This window comes from Pholis gunnellus (genome assembly GCF_910591455.1).
Source record: "Pholis gunnellus genome assembly, chromosome: 24".
Taxonomy (NCBI): Eukaryota; Metazoa; Chordata; class Actinopteri; order Perciformes; family Pholidae; genus Pholis; species Pholis gunnellus.
The window spans coordinates 6,220,273-6,241,075 of record NC_136551.1 but is presented as its reverse complement, the minus strand read 5'-3'; the positions used below and the strand labels follow the sequence as shown (position 1 = coordinate 6,241,075).

General features: G+C 44.4%; 1 protein-coding gene across 1 annotated transcript; it reads left to right on the top strand.

Annotated features, from left to right (window-relative positions):
* Positions 1-7,588: 7,588 nt before the first annotated feature.
* abcb11b (ATP-binding cassette, sub-family B (MDR/TAP), member 11b) lies at positions 7,589-20,358 on the top strand (the record flags this gene model as incomplete). Its single annotated transcript, XM_079185352.1, has 25 exons — positions 7,589-7,624; positions 7,710-8,008; positions 8,152-8,239; positions 9,118-9,251; positions 9,343-9,514; positions 10,242-10,366; positions 10,445-10,619; positions 10,776-10,889; positions 11,011-11,121; positions 11,200-11,325; positions 11,767-11,970; positions 12,088-12,258; positions 12,596-12,797; positions 12,902-12,971; positions 13,373-13,493; positions 13,662-13,832; positions 14,017-14,121; positions 14,458-14,619; positions 14,971-15,174; positions 15,872-16,113; positions 16,924-17,080; positions 17,516-17,713; positions 18,801-19,007; positions 19,573-19,719; positions 20,158-20,358. The coding sequence occupies exons 2-25, from the start codon at positions 7,740-7,742 to the stop codon at positions 20,356-20,358; spliced, it is 3,876 nt and encodes a 1,291-aa protein (XP_079041478.1). The 5' UTR covers positions 7,589-7,624; positions 7,710-7,739.
* Positions 20,359-20,803: the final 445 nt, after the last annotated feature.

The following is a 20,803-nucleotide window of genomic DNA, read 5'->3' as shown; positions in this document are numbered from 1 at the left end:
GACCAATAGGAGAGCGGAGCCTCTCATGTCGTCACGAAGACGCCCCCTATCGGCGGGGAAAGTAAAAGCTCCGGCCGCTGGCTCGTGGCGACGCGGATTAATGATAAATGTGGAAATATATGAATGTATTAAAGAGTCACTGCTCATCTCCTGCTGCTCTGGCGTTTCCATCTGTGAAGATGTCTCAGGGAATATTAACTTTAAGTCTACTGAGTGTCCTTGTTATACATTAACACAGACTGGCCTGAAAGTGGAATTTTATTCATCACTCATTTATGTATATGCTTACATGGGCTAGTTAATCATTTATTCATTCATTAATCAGGGATGGTCTCTGATGAAGGATCAGTCAGGGTTAATTGCAGTGATATTGTTATTATTTGAATACATAAGGTGGGCCCCAAAGTTGTCCAGTATGAGCAAAATCAGACCGCTACAATCTACCTGTGAATCACAGTTAGCAAGCTTATCTCATCAGTTCAATGTAAAAAAAAAAAATGACATGATGGCCAAGGCATTTGTGAAGATTCATGGTTCAGATCATTTGTTGGAAGAAGAAGAAACAAGAAGACGGGAAAGAAGAATTAATCAGCATCCAGATGTGTTGGAGGAGGGATAGTGAGAGCAATAAATGGATCAAGACCCACATCACCCGGGGATGATCAGGCGTGCTACGTTATGCTGAGGCGTTTGGGAGAAGGAGCACATGAAGCTGCTGTGCCTTTAGAACAGAGTGTGAGAGGAGGGAAAGTTACAGAGCGCACGGAAAGAGGCAGTAGTGATTCCCATTAGAAAAGCTGGCAAAGAGCCATCTAAACCCAGCAGCTACAAACCAACAGCACTAACATCCAGTAGTCGAAAGATAATGGAAAGCACGATTACAGAAAGATCTTCATATGAGGGAGGGAACACCATGGACTCAGTGATAAGGCTACAGACTGAAGTAAGAATGGCCCAGGCACATAAAGAGTCAGACGTGTCAATGAATTAGGCTAACGATGCATGGGAAAGACTTAGGTGAGGTTCAATTCCTGTAGGGTTCCGGCACATGTATGAGTGGGAATGAGAGCGCCGGTGAGTTGGCAAAGAGGGCTTCAAAGAAAGCTAACATGGATATGAAGATTAGTGTCAGGAAGGCAGAGGTCAAGGGTATTATTTGGGAACATATCAAGCAAATGTGGCAAAAAATGAATGTGGGACAGAGAGGAGAAAGGGAGACATTTGTATCATATTCCAAAGAGTGTCAAAGTTACCAGGGTAGGTGAGGAATGCAGGGATATTGTACAAGGGTGCTTGTTTTATAGGTCTAGAGCAGGGGTGGCCAACCCGCGGCTCCCGAGCCGCATGCGGCTCTTTGCCCGGTTTCATGCGGCTCTTACGTTCATATCGAAGTTTGTATTTGTGTTTTTTTAATGTGCGTGTTCGCTTCGCTTGAGTGAAATACGGTATTTTCGTCAAACGCGCATGTTGCGGCCACAGATTACGTTCCTCGTCGACCCATTTAACGCCGAGACGGACTGTTTGAAAGCCCCGCTAGTCACAGATGAGGATGCGGCTGAGTTGGAGATGATCGATCTTTGTGAGGAGGACCAACTCAAACCTGCTTTAAGGGAAGGGACCATTGAGTTCTGGAAAAGTGTGCCAATGAAAAAATACCCCAATGTCAAACGGGCTGCGCTTAAGATACTGTCAATGTTTGGGTCAACATACGTCTGCGAGTCTGTGTTTTCTACCCTGAAACACGTGAAATCAAAGCATCGGTCTGTTCTGACTGACACCCATGTGAAAGAATTGCTTCGAGTGGCAACAACGGAATACAAGCCAGATTTGAAGAGGATTGTTCAAGGCAAGGAATGCAGGGAAGTCCCACTAAGTAACATGCATAGTAAAAGAAAAACACTATTGTAAATTATTATATTTTTGTTTGTGGACTTGGTTGAACTGAGAGTTTGTCTGTGTGAGACAGTGCACACAATGTTCATTGTTGAAAATGACTGGCCTGTGGTCTTAGGAGTCAATTTCTGTCATTATCATGTTGGTGTGTGACCTTTACAATAAATCTGGCTGAGCAAAGGTATGTGTGTGTGTGAGGAAGGGATAGGGTGATGTTCATGTGTGCCCATGTGTATGATGTGGCTCTTTGCGGTAACACAGTAAAAAATGTGGCTCTTGGTCTCTGACTGGTTGGCCACCCCTGGTCTAGAGGGTAAAACATGGAGGATAAAATATAGGTTAGTATTGTGGATTAAAAAAATAAATAAAAAATGTATTATTATTTTGGTTATTTTTGTTTTGGGAGAAAGATTGTAAGTGTATTGGCCGATCCACACTCAGGAGCAGAAGGTGACGGTAATGCACCAATAAACTGGATTAACAACCGCCGTAAAACATGCAGAAGAAGAAGAAGAATTAAAAAGACTCGGGGGAGATTGTCCCAATCAGGAGAGACGGGGCGCGAGACAGAGTAGTCCGAGAGAAATACGTGAGTGAAGAAGGTATTTCACAAGTGGTCAGAGAGACCAGAGCCTTTAAAACAAGAATGGACAAACTTAAATGTCAATTCTTCCCACGGGCAGTTTAAAAACTAGACTGTGACAGAATTAAAAGCGCTAATATGCCACTAGGAGACAAAACAACTCTTTTGAGCAAACGTACCCACTAACATCCAAAATGAAGGCACATAAAATACAGTTCAATTAAAAAATGTATTTAAAAAAACGTTCAATTGAACTTCCTATACTTGAAATGACAGTCAGTTGTTGTCTACATACAGACGTTAATGCTTCTTCCACAGCATAAGTTAGACATTATTGTGTATTCCGGACCGTTACGTGAGGATATTCTCTCTTCGGCCTCGTTGAGTTTTAATTGAATACCCCGGATGTAGGCTACGTGTAATACACACTGGAGTGTCTCTGTCTTCTTCGTGAACTTAAGCTCGATATCCACTGTAGTTCTGTCTTTTTTTTAAAAACGTACCTCGGTCTTTAGCTCGCTGTTTGACCTTCTCCGGGAGCTAGCCGGTGGGGAAACCCAGTTACCATTCTGGGCAGTTTGCGGTGCTAATTGCTGAGGTGAAACCAGCTGCTTCCCATTCCCCCTGATTAACAGAGATGCAGTGGACGTCTATTTAGATCGTATTAACTCCACTTATGAAGGTCCCTATGCCTGGTTTATTGGTATGTGTGAAATAACTGCACTGTGCACCAGTTATATAGCTTATTTATATTTAATTCTAGTACATTTTCCACAGCCAACCGAATGTGTGGGTTCATCTGAGGGTTCTCTACATTTTCACCACAAGGTGGCAGCAGTGCTATGTTGTAATTTCACTGTTGTGCAAATGCTGCCTTCAAGCACTCCTATTTCTAATAAGTAGTATGTCCAAATGTCTTGCACATGTAAATGCTTCAGGACTGTGTTGTTGTTTCAGTAGGAAATGGGTCATAGAAAATAAATCCATTTACACTGAGTTGTTAATGCAGCTTTCCCAACCTCTAAATGTCACAGTAACTCGGGGAAACATAGAAAATTGCAACCTTTAAAGTTGCAATTAACACCATTTCTTTTGGATTGTTTGTGTGCAATCAGTTTGTTACAATATTTCAGCGCAGTTCCCTTTAGGTTGAACTTATACGACACTCATGAATGGCATTAATAAATAATAAACTTCATTAACCCCACTAACAACAATACAATAATAAATGAAAAGGTATGTGTTTAATGGTATTACATTTTGTAGTTATTATCAACCTGGACTTTACAGATGATGACTACTGAAGGATAAGATTATAGTTCAGCATAAATCATGTCCACTGATTTCTGAAACTGACACATGTTCATAATCTTCCTCTTTGTAGATTCCTGACGGCGCCTGAAGGCAGCGGTGAGTGACCGACGGCATATTAACACCAGTTGTTTTCATGTGTAAGCATGCCGGTCCAATCAGTCCCATGTCTAACAACAACAACAAAATCACAAGCAGGCTTTTATATTCTCAGACATAATTAAAGGGCCCGATTTTAGAGATGACAACTAAGCACGTTTTTGTGATTGTCTTAAATGATCAAAACCTGAAATATAAACCAAATGATGTCAACAAAGCGTCATGAGCATCAGTAAATAATAACATATTTAGATTCCTCTTGTTGTTGCCTTCAAGGTGAAAAAAGATGACAGAAGTCTTCGCGACATGAAGCTGTTGAGGAAGTCGAGCTGGAAGAGGGCAATGACCTAAATGTCAACCTGCAGCTACATCTAAACACAACCCGTGCTCTCATGCATGTGTTGTAGCTTCCAATGTGTGATGGGATATTAAATGTGCAGACACGATGTAGCCGTAGCAAAAGCGCAGAAGAGTCATAAAGTCAGCAGAATGCGTCGGTAACGCCTGTTTTTATGGAAATGCTAACACACACGAGCATTTGATTCAGAAGAAGAATTACTTTATTCCATTTTTGTCTTTTATTTCAGGCCAAACATGCACACACGGGAGGCATTGACATGCAGCCGGAGAGACGTTGGAGTGATGGGGTCAGTTAGTCGGCAGTGCCCATTAGGTGAACTAGCACCTCGCCTGGTGTGTGCCAAGTGTGCCAAGTACACATAGGACTCGAATCGCACACCCTCCGGTACCCAAGCCGGATCCCCACGGGCTGAGCTGCTGCCGCCCCCATTAACTAAATAATTTGACATCTAAAGAATACTCTCCGAAGGATAACATAATCCCCTTCTAAAGCAAATCGGTCGCGTTCAGATAGTGGAGGATGCACAAACAGCGCAGGGCCTCCGCAGGTAAAATATTTGCCCTGCTGAGGTCACTGGCCTTTTGAGCAGCATAAACCGACAGGACACTTACCCTCAAACAACACACGCTGACCCCGAGTCCCAGCTAATTCTGTCCAATAAGAACATGTGACTCGCTGCTGAGATCCTCAGTGAGTCGCGACGAGCTGCCACTACAACAATTAGCTGGGGGACGTAACAACTGGATGTCTGGCTGCTGGACTTCAGTGCAGGAGTGCTGCTGATTTTGGTTTCAATCGTGGATAAGATAGATTTCTCTTTAAAAAAAGGAAACGTGTAGTAGGTATGTCTCATTCTCTCGTGAAAGTCCAAAATAAATGTACTCTCAAGTGGGATTTAATTTTTGACTTTACCGTCATTACAAAACACTAATTGTTCTGGTCTTGGACTTTGTGAAACGTGCTCTCTTTTTGCTTTTTCCTAGATGAGTCAACATGCCGACTGGATCAGTGAAGTTGCACAGCATCAAAAAACTGGGACAGGAAAACCACAGCTACGACTTTTCCAGTGAAGGTAATGCTCAATGAAAGTTAAACAGCAATGCCCCAAAAGTGATCAAACGATATGGAGATCTGTTATTTAATTTGAATGAAACAAAAGTTAAATATACGGATGTAATTTTTAAAAGAGTTGAATGCTTATTCTATCCTTGTGTTGCAGAACCAGCTGGCTCCTATAAGTAAGTATTCTTTGGACTGTTTGAGTTTTTTAGGAATCATCTTGGATGTAGTTTTAAGGGTTATAAATGATGAATGTTTTCTAGTAATACTTATGTTACTTGTTGCCTTGTCTTGTCTTTACTTGTCGTCTTTCCGTGGGTACATCCCAAGTCTCTTAATTGCATCCTCGTTTCCCTCACTTGGGTCCTTTCCTTGCGTCTTAGTCCCTCGCACCAGGGATGCATGGAGGAAACCATGAGAGGAGAGAGGACACGAGGAAATAATTTTTATGACACGAGATGTCCTTTCCTCAGTTGCGTCACGTGAAGCGACGTCTGTTTCTGATGATGGCGGATCAGCTGATAACCGCTGATCACAGCCGGTCACAGCTGGATCAGCTGTCAGTCGGCTTTAACAGCTGGAGAGACTTTTGATAAGTTTGTGTCTGTTCACATGATCACTGTACTTAAAAATAGTATCTAATAATACTAATAACTAATAAAGACATGATTTGCATCTGTACGTTTTGAAATTCAGATTGCGACATAAATTTAAATTAACCCAGAATATGATTATTGTTTCTCTTGACTACTGGAATTAATTTATTAGGCTCCATGTTTCAGGTTAAACTCAAATTATAAAACTCATCAAATCAGACACTCAGGAATGATCAGCCTCATGTGACTGAATGAAATTATGATAAATTATGTAAAAAGCTCTGACTTTAATTGTTTCCATAATAAAAGTTATTGAGGCAAATATCAGATCATGAAAAGACAAATCTTTCTAATAAATGAAGAAAGTTGTTTGTGGTCCTTTTGTTGTTCGGACTGCAATGAACATTTATTTAAACCAGATGGTGAATCAGAAAACGAAACAAATATAAACTAGAGTTGAATCTGCGATCCATCTTCACTGTTTACATGTTGAAAACAATCTTATCAGTCTGATCGGCTGCAGCGTCCAATCACATAACAGATGAACAATGAGGGGGCGTGTCTGCCGTTAAAAGACTTCCTGGAAGGCTGTTCTCGTGCGTCCTCGCTCATGGCTCCTCGGAGATCCCTCCTCGCTCCTCGATCCTCGACTCCTCCGAGATAAATGAGAGCTTTGGGACGGCCGAACAACTTCCGGTTCAAGCGAGGAGCGAGGAGCGAGGAAATGACAATTAAGAGACTTGGGATGTACTCTTTCCTTGTCGACTTGACGTCTTTCCTTGTCGACTTGTTGACTAGACTTGTCCTTACTAGACTTGTTGGTGAGGTTTCTAGTTGTTTGTGTCTTTAACAGCGCTGCTGCATCAGAAAATAGGTAACACTTTATAATACGGGTACAAAACACATTTTTAAGTAATGCATTCCATGTGCAATAGAAATGATTTATTGCATGATTAAATGCAAGATTGGGCTTCAATTAAGGGTTGTTTTCATCACTGATTAATCCCTCTTAATTTGCAGTGCATTGAGCTTTCAGGACCACCATACAGGATCATTAACGAAACAAAAAGTTGATAGATTAAAGTGTCACGACTGGTGAATTCCAGCAACAATGGGATGAGGACCCAAACACACACACACACACAACTTGACTTGAGGCAAAGGTCAGGAAGAGGCTTACAGGTCGGCAAAGCCATAGCATCATAAAAGCTTTGACCATCTGCCAGCGACTGAGTGGTAAAAGGGTTGGTTAAATATCTTCAGGGCTGATGAGGGAAAGGGGACACGAGAGGTTGATAGAAGGGACTTTAAATTAACAGTTGTTACCTGATGATCCATTACAACAGAAATTCATGCTACATTGTGCATTAATATGACTTCTTAAAGGGCCAATGTGTAGGATTTAGTGGGATCTATTGGCAGAGATGGAATATGATATTTAAAAAGTATGTCTTCAGTGCACAATCCGACACACTGCACCTTTTTAAACATGTGTTTTGTACTTTTTTTTCAAAGTGTTAAGTTCAGCAGCTCACCGTGTGTTTTGTCTTTTTCCATGCAGGACCACAAAAACATCCAACGATGACGGGAAGTGAGTACAAGATGGCAATAGAGGCACTTTCACACATTCACCTCCAGTAAAAAACTGATCGGTGTTCTATTCCAAACAGTAATCGGGAGAATGCAGCTCAACCAGCGATACGGGTTGGCTTCTTTCAGCTGGTAAGATGTTCATTCTTCATCTTTCTTCAGCTCCACTTTGAGGTTCGTCCGCCTAATGCGAGTGTTGTTAACGCCCTCCGTCCAGTTCCGCTTCGCCACGTGCCACGACGTGCTGATGATGGTGGTGGGCAGCGTGTGCGCCGTGGTGCACGGCTCGGCCCAGCCCCTCATGCTGCTGGTGTTTGGCCTGCTCACCGACACCTTCATCGAGTACGACATCGAGCTCAACATGCTGAGGGACGACAGGAAGGAGTGCGTGAACAACACCATCCAGTGGAAGAGGAACTACACGGCGCCGGACGACCGGATCCCGCCGTGGTCGAACTCGAGCTTCATGAACAATTCGATATGGGAGATGCTCACACCGCTGAACAGGACGTGTGGGTAAGTGGGTTGTGAGAAATGCATGAGGGCAACTTTTTTTTCCTCCATCAAATATAGTGTAAGGTTTGAAGTTTCTGCGTTGAAGTGCATGTGGCTCTGTAGTTCATACATTATTCATTTACTGTATTTGTGCTGTTTCCCAGGATTCTCGACATTGAACATGAAATGACCAATTTTGCCTTCTATTATGTTGGAATTGGAGCAGCTGTGTTCCTGCTGGGATACTTTCAGGTTGGTCTTAAAATGTCATCGTATTCACACAAAGAGACTGATTTAAAATTAGATTAGCGTCGTGTCATCCACCTGAAGCCAATTCAGTCAGCATGACACATTTTGATCATATCACCTCTTCATCTTGAAGGGTATTGTGCAACCTCTCAAAGCCTCCTCCGGTGGCTTTGATATTCTGACGACAGCCTTTTTAATGATATGTTTTAACTGCATGGCACCAGATGTTCTGCACAACTCTTTTGTTATCTCCGGCTGTTTTGCCACAGGCCCTGAAGCGTGCACTTTTAAAGCCTTTATCGATCTAGTCCCCTCACTCATGAACAAGTACTGTTATTCCAAGCAATTATTAGATCTAACGGCTGCATTCAACACGGTCGGCCACAACATATTACTAGACTGGAAAACTGGAAGAGACCTTGTGGCACATTTAAAAACTGGTTTGAATCTTATTTAGGGACTACTTTGACTTTAAAACACTATTGGCTTATAGAGCACTTAATAGTTAAGAGATTGTATTACCTTTTCATAAAGATAGGAGGCTTACCAGAGACAGATTTTGATCTAATCAAAGCAGGAGAGGCGGAGATATCCTGAGTGTTACTCCCTAGAATTGGTGAAAATTGCTTGATCTTACATTTCCCATTATCATCATCAAAGTATTTTTTTCTCAAATTGAAAAGGCTCCTCCAAAGTCACAGAAGTCATTATACAGCTGTTTTCTGAGGCCGAGCCGTACTCCTTATGTTGAATAAGCTGAACTTCATCATATAAAAGCCATGTTAAGAGGTCAAAGGTCAGGGTCTTGATGCCGTCTTGTTGCCCTGCTTGCTTTTATATCTAACAAACACGAGTGCAACCGCTCTTTTTACGACTGACAGATCTCCTTGTGGGTGACGACCGCTGCCAGGCAGATTCAGCTCATCAGGAAAATGTACTTCAGCAAAGTGATGAGGATGGAGATCGGCTGGTTCGACTGCACCTCTGTAGGGGAGCTCAACACTCGCATGTCGGAGTGAGTGAGGCAATGACGACATGACTTCTGTCCGGAGTGTATTTGGAGTGTTGATGTGTCACATGTTAACGTGGTTCCGTCTCTGTTACAGTGATATCAACAAGATCAACGATGCCATTGCGGACCAAGTCGCCATTTTCCTGCAGCGCTTCACCACCTTTGTGTGTGGTTTCTGCATTGGCTTTGTGAAAGGATGGAAGTTAACACTTGTCATTGTCGCAGCAAGTCCACTGATCGGTGTTGGAGCTGGTCTTATGGCTCTGGTGAGAATTTCTCTTCACTTGATTTATCATCTGTTGACTTGATTTGTTGACTAGACCTGTCTCGTTGACTTAACTCTGTCTTTAGCCTACTTGTTGACTTGACTTCCATTGACTTGATGACTACACTTGTCTGTACTCGTTCACTAGACTTGTCTTAAGCCTTCTTGTCAACTTGACGACTTGGCTTACCTTGTCGACTTGATGACTCGACTTGGCTTACTTGGTCAACTTGATGACTTGTCTTCACTTGTCGACTTAACTTCTCTTGACTTGAGGACTTGACGATTTTACTTCCATATGTATCTTTACCTGGTGACTTGTTGACTAGACTTGACTTTTCTTAACTTGCCAACTTGACTTGTCTTCTAGAGACTTGTCGACTTGACGACTAGACTTGTCTTCTATGGACTTGTTGACTTGACTTCATAACTTGTCTTGACTTGTTGACTTGACTTGTCTTCTAGGGACTTGTTGACTTGACTTTTCTTAACTTGTTGACTTGACTTGTCTTCTAGGGACTTGTTGACTTGACTTCTTAACTTGTCTTTACCTGTTGACTTGTCTTGTCTTCTAGGGACTTGTTGACTTGACTTCTTAACTTGTCTTTACTTGTCAACTTGGCTTGACTTCTATTGACTTGTTGACTTGACCCCTTTTGATTTATTTTTTTGACTTGACTCCGGTCTACTTTCTGATTACTCTTCTTCTCCCTCTGTCTTTCCTGTAGTTTGTTGCTAAGCTAACGGGGCTGGAGCTGCAGGCCTACGCCAAAGCCGGAGCCATAGCAGACGAGGTCCTCTCCTCCATCAGGACTGTGGCTGCTTTCGGTGGGGAGTCAAAAGAAGTGCAAAGGTAGAAATTTGCCAGATGAAAGTTGAAGATTGACTTTCTTCCTAATATGCAGCTGAGGTGAGCTCTTCTCCTCTACAGGTACGACAAGAACCTGATCTCAGCGCAGCGCTGGGGCATCAGGAAGGGTCTGATCATGGGCTTCTTCACCGGATATATGTGGCTGATCATCTTCCTGTGCTATGGTCTGGCCTTCTGGTATGGCTCCAGCCTGGTGCTGGATGCTGACGAGTACACCCCAGGAACACTACTGCAGGTATTACACCAGTACTATCACCATAGTGGCTCCAATATGGTTCATCACAACCACTGCTGACAGATCAGCACTGGAGCAAATGTACTTCAAATCATTCACATATTGAATTTCAAGAGAGCCTTTGGAGCTATAAATATACTGACCTCTTCCTTCTAGGTGTTCTTCGGTGTTTTGATAGCAGCCATGAATTTGGGGCAGGCCTCCCCATGTCTGGAGGCATTCGCTTCAGGCCGTGGAGCTGCTACCATCATCTTCGAGACTATTGATAGAGTGAGAATGCTTCATGTTCTAATTTTGCAAGATTTTAACCCTTACAAGGTACTATATTTTGTACAGGAAACCATTGCTTCAGGTTTACAAGTCAAATTTCTTTTAAATGTTCTACTGCCAGGAGCCGGAGATTGATTGTCTATCTGAGGCTGGATATAAGCTTGACAAGGTCAAAGGAGATGTTGAGTTTCACAATGTGACCTTCCACTACCCCTCCAGACCTGAAGTCAAGGTACTTGCGTGCTTCTGCACTCGTTGTCATGTATAGCCGAGGGTGGAATTTTGATTTCGTCATGTGATCTCTACTCAGATCCTGGACCAGCTCAGCGTTCCAGTGAAGTCGGGGCAGACCACAGCCTTCGTCGGCCCGAGCGGAGCCGGGAAGAGTACCGCCATTCAGCTCTTCCAGCGCTTCTATGACCCTAAAGAGGGCATGGTGGGTTTGACGGCCGAGACGATGATTCTTTCCTCAGTGGTGCTTTTTGTCAACCCCCGACATTGAAGATTCCCTCGACACGCTGCAGCTGCCGACTCATTCCTTTTGAGCTTTATTCTAGTAGATTCAAAAGTAACCATCCCCCGAGGGTGATAGAAATACATGATAATCTGTTTCATTATTCAGCCAATGGGTCCTAACAGCCTCATTTTTCACTTTTACTGCAATTAGAGGTCTTTGCACACCTTACTCTCTTATTGCTTTTAGAGGAGGAAATAGCCTCTTACAGCACAATGAAGGTTATGCACAAGACTAACAACCTTACCAGTTGAAACTAGCATTGTTGCAAAAAAACAAAACGCATTATAGCAAGCAAAGTACTTTAATAGCATCGTCCATCAATTTTAGCACAACCAGCTAAACTCTTCACCTCCAACTCAGGTGACCCTGGACGGTCATGACATCAGAGGGCTGAACATCCAGTGGCTGCGCTCGCTGATTGGCATCGTGGAGCAGGAGCCCGTGCTGTTCGCCACCAGCATTGCTGAGAATATCCGCTACGGTCGGCCCGGCGTCTCAATGGAAGACATCATCGCCGCCGCAAAGCAGGCCAACGCCTACGACTTCATCATGGACCTGCCGCAGGTGAAGAGCAGCAGTTTCAAGATTTCTAAGTGCTCATGTGAAAATTCAGAGTTTTTAAACCACCAACGGGCTTAATAACTTCCCCTGTCATTTAAAAAAAAATAACAAATCGGACAGAAATTCGAGACCTCGGTGGGGGAGGGTGGAGGTCAGATGAGCGGCGGCCAGAAGCAGCGCATCGCCATCGCTCGAGCGCTGGTCAGGAATCCTCGTATCCTGCTGCTGGACATGGCGACCTCTGCACTCGACAACGAGAGCGAGGCGATAGTTCAAGAGGCTTTGGATAAAGTAAGTCTGAATTAGCTTCTGTTCTCATCTCATTTATGGTTTCACTGCGTTGCCAGCAGGACTATGAAAAAAACAGTTTAAATTAGAAATGTAGTTTCCAGTAATCTTTTTAGTTTTTTGAAGAAGATGACCTTTTATATTTTGACAACAGGCAACATAAAAACTATACCTCTTTGAGTATGTACTAAAAATATTCAATACCCCAACTTAAATGATTACCCCACTGATTTATCACTACTGATTATGAAATAGGTCTTCACAGGGTGTAAAGCAGAGAAGACCGTTGTTCTTAATTCCCAGCAGAAATAATGCCCGGACATGTTTGGTTTCGCCACAGGTACGCTTGGGTCGCACCACCATCTCCATCGCCCACCGGCTGTCCACCATAAAGAACGCCGACGTCATCGTCGGCTTCGAGCACGGCCGAGCTGTGGAGCAGGGCAAACACGACGAACTGCTGGAGAGGAAGGGTGTCTACTTCACGCTGGTCACGCTGCAGAGTCAGGGGGACAAGGCTCTGAACGAGAAGGCTCGGCAAAGTAGGTCCAAACTCCAAGGGGAGGTGGGGGAGGGAGAGATATTTATGTGGAAACTGTGAGGATCTGATTGTGATCGTCGCCCTTTGTTGGATCTCTTGCATTAGTGGCTGACAAGGAAGAAGAGCCAGAGAGGCTAAATCTATCCAGAGCAGGCAGCTACCGTGCCAGTTTGAGGTATTACTCCCCCCCCCCCCTCCCCACGCCCTTCATCACTCATTTGTTTATTTGTGTAAACTGTCGTATCCATTTCCACGGTCCTGACTGTGCATACAAATAGGATTATTACAGTAGTCATTTTGTGTCATGGCAGGAACTGGCGCCTTCATTTTACTTAATTGCCCTGTTACAATTACTTCGACATTTGCAGCATTTAGCTGACACTATCATCCAGAGCCACTTATAAGTGCTGCAAACAGCAGAGGAGGCTTGAGGTCCTCGAACGCCACCGTTACAAGCACCCAATAATGAGTGCACGGAGAACACCAGCAGCAGAAAATACATTCCTGTGTTCAATGAATATTCATGTTTTTTCTTTTTTTTCTCCTTTGACTTTGGAAGTTTTTTTCTTTTTGCAGAGCCTCTATTCGCCAGCGCTCCCGATCGCAGCTGTCCAATCTGATCCCAGAGTCTTCTGTATCCATCGTTGGAGAGCTCGGCCCCAGAGCCTACTCCGTGTCACAGGCAGACAAATCCACGGTATCCAATTTTATATGTGGGTGGTTGAAGCAGGTCCACAATAGTTACATACCGTTGGGAGTGCCAAACCACTTTGCGTTCATTTTTTCTATATTAATCCTCGGATCGTATAATCGGATAACAGCTTTGACTGCCGACTGATGTGTATTTGTCTGTGTGAATGCTCAGGATGCCGTCCCAGAGGAGGAGGAGGAGGAACCGGTGGAGCCTGCTCCAGTTGCCAGAATCCTAAAGTACAACAGACCTGAGTGGCCTTATATGCTTTTTGGATCCTTTGGTGCAGCCATAAATGGAGGGGTCAACCCCGTCTACTCTCTGCTGTTCAGTCAAATCCTGGCGGTGAGGTTCCGGATGTCATCGGAAGTTCTGAAATACACAAAAATAAACGATAAGAGCGAAATTCCCAATTCCCAACGCTAACCATGTGCAAGCCTATAGTACAGTCCTTTGAAAGTGTTTGTGTATGATGGTCTATATTAACATGTTTCTGTTCTGTTTTCTTTCTCTCTCTCTGTGTGTGTAGACATTCTCAATAACAGACCCCGTGGTTCAGAGGAAGGAGATTGATGGTATCTGCCTGTTCTTCGTCATGATCGGCGTGGTCTCTTTCTTCACCCAGATGCTGCAGGTAGAATAGCAGGCTGCTTCAGCACGACTGATTGCTTTAGTGGTTCTCCGCCGGCCTCACCGGTTCAAGGTTGGAGGGAAAAGTCACAAGAGATATATATATAATTTTTTTTGTCGAATTAATACCTTCTAGGGATAAAAAAGATATTCCGTTTAGCAGAGACACTGTTCTATGATTGATCCAAGAGTTCTGACACCCTTTGGGGTAGGGGGAGGCAAAGACGCAATTTTCTCAGATTGGTTTTACATTATGTTGAAGATCACTGTGATAGTATTTTGGATTTAATTAGAAATACTTACCGTGTGTTTGTGTGTGTGTGTGTGTGTGTGTCTCCAGGCTTACGCTTTCTCCAAGTCTGGAGAGCTGCTGACGCGCCGGTTGCGGCGGATGGGCTTCCACGCCATGCTGGGCCAAGAGATCGGCTGGTTTGACGATCACAGGAACAGCCCCGGGGCTCTGACCACCCGTCTGGCGACTGATGCCTCACAAGTTCAAGGAGTGAGTTCAGGCCCCCGTTTTAGGAGAGAGGGATTTTGAAAAGTGATTCGGTCCCATATTCGGCGCTAATCCAAACATAAGGAGCGGTGAGTGGGATTTAGTGTCCTCTAGTGGTGAGGTTGTAGATTGCGTCCAACTGAACTATGATGGCCTTCAGGTAAAAGCGCTAGAGCTGCTATCTAGAGCCAGTGTTTGGTTTGTCTGTTCTGGGCTACTGTAGAAACATGGCAGTGGTATCCTGATTTAAAATGTGCATTGAACTCTGCTTGGATAATCTGGTTCAATCCATGAGGAGAACCTGAACGTTGCACAGTAACACAAGCCAGTCTTTTCCACTTGTCTTCCTCGAAGGCCACGGGTTCGCAGATCGGCATGATCGTCAACTCTATGACCAACATCGGCGTGGCCGTCCTCATGTCCTTCGTCTTCAGCTGGAAGCTCACGCTGCTCATCCTGTGCTTCTTGCCGTTCATCGCCCTGTCGGGCGCCTTCCAGGCCAAGATGCTAACGGGGTTCGCCAAGCAGGACAAGCAGGCGATGGAGACCGCCGGACGGGTCAGACATTGTTGTTTGTACTGCACAGCTTCGCCCGTCGCTGGCGACTTTATCAGCATCCAGTTTGAACGTTCCACAGTATTCTGAGCGACGTGTCATTATTCCTGATAAATGTCTGGTGGAGGGCGACTTCAGCTGACAGCAGATAAGAGACAGCTTAAACACAGTGTCTATTTTAGGCTCCAGGTTTCAGTTTTTCTCATCACTGAATAAAAGCTCCGCAGCCCTCCAGCTGAACTCAGATCTTGGTACAGTAGCTTTTTATTAGCTGCTGCTGTAATTTGGCAAGCCAGGCACAGAGCTGTCCGGCTCAATACCTACTGGGGCCACCCAGGCCTAAGATGTTGTCATGGTACAGACAACACGTAGTGGATCAAAAATCACTATGTTACAGTTTGCAATCAATTTACTGTCAACTTCCTTTAAACTATCTCATCTATTCCAATGCAGTAAACTCCAGCCATCCCAATAAAGTGGATTAGATGAAAGTTTAATGATCCCTATGGGGGAAATTGGCTTTCTGCAGCAGCATAAGATAAGATAAGATAGATAAAAACTGAGCAAATGCTTTATCTCTATCATAAGTCTTCACACGTTAAAGACCTGAGGAATTAATTACAACTTCTTTTTTTGCCTGGTCTTAACTGTGCCGTTTTAATCTGGCACCAGAACTTCAACAGGAGTCTTTTACTTGCAGATTTCCGGCGAGGCGCTGAACAACATCCGCACCATCGCGGGCCTGGGGAAAGAGGGGCTTTTTGTGGACATGTACGAGGCCCAGCTACACGCTCCGTACCACGCGGCCCTGAAGAAGGCGAAGGTGTACGGGGCCTGCTATGGGTTCGCCCAGTGCGTCATCTTTTTGACCAACTCCGCCTCCTACAGGTTCGGAGGTTACTTGGTGCGACAGGAGGGGCTCCACTTCAGCTTGGTGTTCAGGTGAGAGGAGAAGGCTGTCGGGTCTGGTGCCATTCTGTGCGCTTCCTTATCCTTACTGCTGTTTAATCCAAACTTAAAGGGGACATATGCTAATTTCCAGGGTCATACTTGTATTTGGGGTTTCTATTCGGACATACTGTCTGACTGAATATACCTGTATTCTCCCTCCGTCTGAAACGCTCCGTTTTAGCGCCCGTCTCTTTAAGCCCCCCCTCCCGAAAAGGCTCACCTTTGTAAATGTAGCCAGGTAGAGATACTCAGATGGGGGGGGGGGGCGGTATATTGTAATGAGCCTGCATGTGACATAGGAAGGGGAGCCAAATCTGAATGGCTTGTTGAATCACATGTTTTCTGATCTAGACGGCCCACAAAACTTCCTGTGTGATCTTATTTCACAGTTAGAGGGTTGGTAGGCAATCTAGATACACTAATGTATGTGCACAATATATCTCCTTAAATTCCAGGCTTATTTGTATTTTTTTAAACATGGCGGACCCTGTCACTGCCATAAAGGGCTGCAGGAATGAGTCGTGAAACCTGGAAATGAGTCGGCATGCTAACTTCCTGGTTGGCCTACAGATATAGGTCACCCCCTACCCCACTTAACTACTGTACAGACATAATGTATAAATGTAACAGCTATTGCTAAAGAATGCAAACCATAACATAGTTTTAGAAACTGGCTTTGTTTTCTTGAGTATATTAATAATTATGACTTTATAATAAATACATAAATCACTGTTCCAGGGGAGGGAGAAAGGCCCCGGTGATTATTAATAATTAGTTACATTATGTTGGTTTCTCTGGCAGGGTCATCTCAGCCATCGTCACCAGCGGCACGGCCCTCGGCAGAGCCTCCTCTTACACACCAGACTACGCCAAGGCCAAGATCTCAGCGGCACGTTTCTTCCAGCTGCTGGACCGCGTGCCTCAGATCAGCGTCTACAGCGATAAGGGAGATAAATGGGTACGAGGGCATATGTTACATGCTACGTATTATCTGCTATTCCACCATATTGCACGCTGAGCGTATAAGAACAAAATGAGTGCTGCTTGCTCTCTCCACGATGAAAAGTCTAATTTATTATTCCTTTATTGCTTTGCTCATTAATTTTGCATTAGTCATGAAAGAGAGATGTGTAGATGGAGGCGACAAGGAAGGATTGTTAGTCCTTCTATCAAACATTGTACATGCAAAGGAAAAATACACTCCAGAGCCCTTTTAAAAGATGCAAGGCATTTTGAATAATAAAAAACCTGCATTAGACAATTAAGCCAAATTAAACTCTTTATTACCAGAGGAGGTGGACAGGAGGTGGCACCCTAACACACGGAGAAACCTATAACCTTTGTTCTGTTATTCTTTCCTCCCCCTCTCTCCCTCCCTCCGCTGCGTTTTCAGGAAAACTTCCAAGGGAACCTCGAGTTCATTGACTGCAAGTTCACCTACCCCACCAGGCCAGACATCCAGGTCCTGAATGGGCTGAACGTGTCGGTGAAGCCTGGCCAGACGCTGGCCTTTGTGGGCAGCAGCGGCTGCGGGAAGAGCACCAGCGTGCAGCTGCTGGAGAGGTTCTATGACCCCGACCAGGGCAGAGTGGTGAGGACACGCTGCAGATGCACTTTGAATGCAAAGTGCCTTATGATTTTTTCATATTATATTCTGTTAATGGTACAAATTTGAGGTACTTTTATTTCATGCTACTTAATAATCGCAATTGGAGGGAAAATATGGTTTTGACTTTTTGTTGTTGATTTTAAAGGGGCTCTGATTTTACACAAGGTTAAGTTAAATTCAGTCCTATTAAGTGCTATAAGCCTGTGAGAAAGGTTGTACACCATCTTTCTGTACGCTGTCAGCTGAGCAACAAACGGCTAATGGACAAAGTTAGCAGCTAGCTGGTGATCAAAGAGCATTTAGCAGCTAATGAGAGGCTGGTGGAGACCAAAAACGGAGCCAAAAGGAGAGTTAATATTGGACTTCCATTTGCCAGGTAAACACAAACAGCTAATGTTGCTACGTGTCTGCTTGATTTGTAAATAGGCAATAGGTTTGCTAACCGCTAGTTACAGCTTACAGCTGGTCTCCACTGCCTACAAGAGGCAAAGCTACAGTTTATGCAGGTTTGAGCACCTTCATTCACTCATCAGTTATACTAGGATATGTACAAATGGGAGGACTGAAACATTATCGCAACAAATGCTGACCTTTATCAAAATGTCAGATATCTTGTTGTGAAATAATTCATATGTATAGTCTGCTTTCAGCTTACATTCTCACGAGGCTCAGTTGTGTCAAAGTCAAAGAATAATTACTGGGCATTCAGTTACTGACGTAGTTCTGACTCTCGTATCGCTTCAATTCATTCATCAATCAGACATTTATGCTGACTTTGTGCTTTATATAAAAAAAAGGGGGCACTCCACCCAGGATGGAGGTTTGCCTTTGTGCCAGTAAGGGATCCCTGCCAACATTCAAATGGCCTTAATTGAGTTGGAAGTGGTTTGGAAACGGCGAGTCCTGATTCCCTGTTTGAGATTTAAAAAAGGACAGCGTCACCTCTGCATAGTTAGGGGAGAAATCACGGCAGAGATGGTGTTATGATGGCTCATTAAGTGGATTGTATTTCCAGTCTTTGGTTATTATATTGCTTTCTCCTAATGGTAAAATCAATTCCTTCCTGCAGCTGATTGATGGCCACGTCTCGACCCGCGTCAACGTGCCCTTCCTGCGCTCCAAGATTGGCATCGTGTCCCAGGAGCCCATCTTGTTTGACTGCAGCATCGAGGAGAACATCAAGTACGGCGACAACTCGCGGGAAATCGGCCTGAATGAGGTCATCTCTGCCGCCAAGAAGGCCCAGCTCCACGACTTTGTCATGTCGCTTCCTGAGGTACTGTGGACATGTCTGTGGCGAGGACTCAAACGCAGAGGCCCATCTACAACATTAACTAGAAAGGAATTACTATATAATTATTCTATGGAGGCTACAACTGTGGTTTGATGGATGAGTCAACCCGCTGACAGCGCAGATATTTCAAGTTCATTAACACTGCAGAAAGTTCGGTGCTACGTTAAGACTTTTGTGCATACAGTCCCAGGTGAAGAGTTTGCTGCAAACTCAGATTTTTTTTGGTAATATAAGAATAAATAAACAACTTGCATAAATAACACAGTCATATTAACGCAAGCAAAATATCCATCACGAAAGTAGCTGTTGCGATTTCTCTAAAGCGAATTGGCTCTTCGGCTCGATGGTTTTCTTCGGTGTTTACACGGCTAACAGTTTATTAAAAATGTCGGTTGCTGGTACTGCATTGGCTCATGTGTTCGACAAATCACTGTAAACAATGAAAAAGTTCCTCCGGTCCGAATACAATGAACAATGTTCACAAAGCACACTGAATCTTGTGTGAAGGGGGGATATGACTCACCATCATTTTTCCTCCTGCCTCCAGAAATACAACACGAACGTCGGTGCCCAGGGTTCCCAGTTGTCTCGCGGTCAGAAGCAGCGCATTGCCATCGCCAGGGCGATCATACGCGACCCCAAGATCCTGCTCCTGGACGAGGCCACCTCCGCCCTGGACACGGAGAGCGAGAAGGTACGCCTCATCAAACTCTGTTCAGTGCCGTCACCGTGTGTGGAACCCACACACTTCCCATCACAGTACAGCGCAGCTGCTTGATATTCGTCGGGCACAGAGAGCAAGGCGGGTCGGCAGTTAATTATTATTATCATTAGCATCATTATCATTCATCATCTCTATTATTATCTCCAGCAGTGCACAGTTCGTACCAGCCTCCAGTAGAGCCTCTTTGTGTGTGTGTGTGTGTGTGTGTGTGTGCAGTAGCTTTTCCACCTCAAACGGCTGAACCACGCTGAGGAGCAAAGAGGCCTCTGCGGTGCACTGATGCACTGGAACATTCTAATGATAGGAATCAGCATGCGATTGTGAAATTGCTATAATTGTGAGGCTCGTGTGTCTTCTGTGTGGGGAGAACTGAACAGCGCTTCGTGTTTGTTGTTTGTGTCACGACAGACCGTGCAAGACGCCCTGGACAAAGCCAGAGAGGGCCGGACGTGCATCGTCATCGCCCATCGCCTGTCCACCATTCAGAACTCGGACATCATCGCCGTCATGTCCAGGGGCTATGTGATTGAGAAAGGAACGCACGACCAGCTCATGGCACTGAATGGAGCCTACTACAAGTTGGTTACCACGGGAGCACCAATCAGCTAACATGCTCGAGGGGGAAGAGTGGCCAATTAGCGAGGCAGCGAAGGGAACGTTAAGGAGCAATGAAATTGCTGTACATGGACAGAGACCGGATTCATCTCAGATTTTTTTTTTTTAAAGAAAAGAACATACACCTGTTCACTCTTACAGTATTTATTTTTGGGTTGGGGTCCCTTTTTGTGAGCTACACACCCAATTGGGGGTAAGGAAGTTACTAATTGCCTTTGGGTTATGTTGGCAATTGTTAATCTATGACCTGCACTTGATGCAGCATTATTCAGAAGTGTATCCCACAATTCACCACAGTCTACTGCTCCAAACCAGTCCTTTAACAACAATCGACGGACATGAAGATGAATTCCAGAAGTATTATTTATTATTCATGTCCAAACACATTGCAGTTACGCCAGTTCTACCTTCACATACAGTTACCATTTCCTGTACCCTC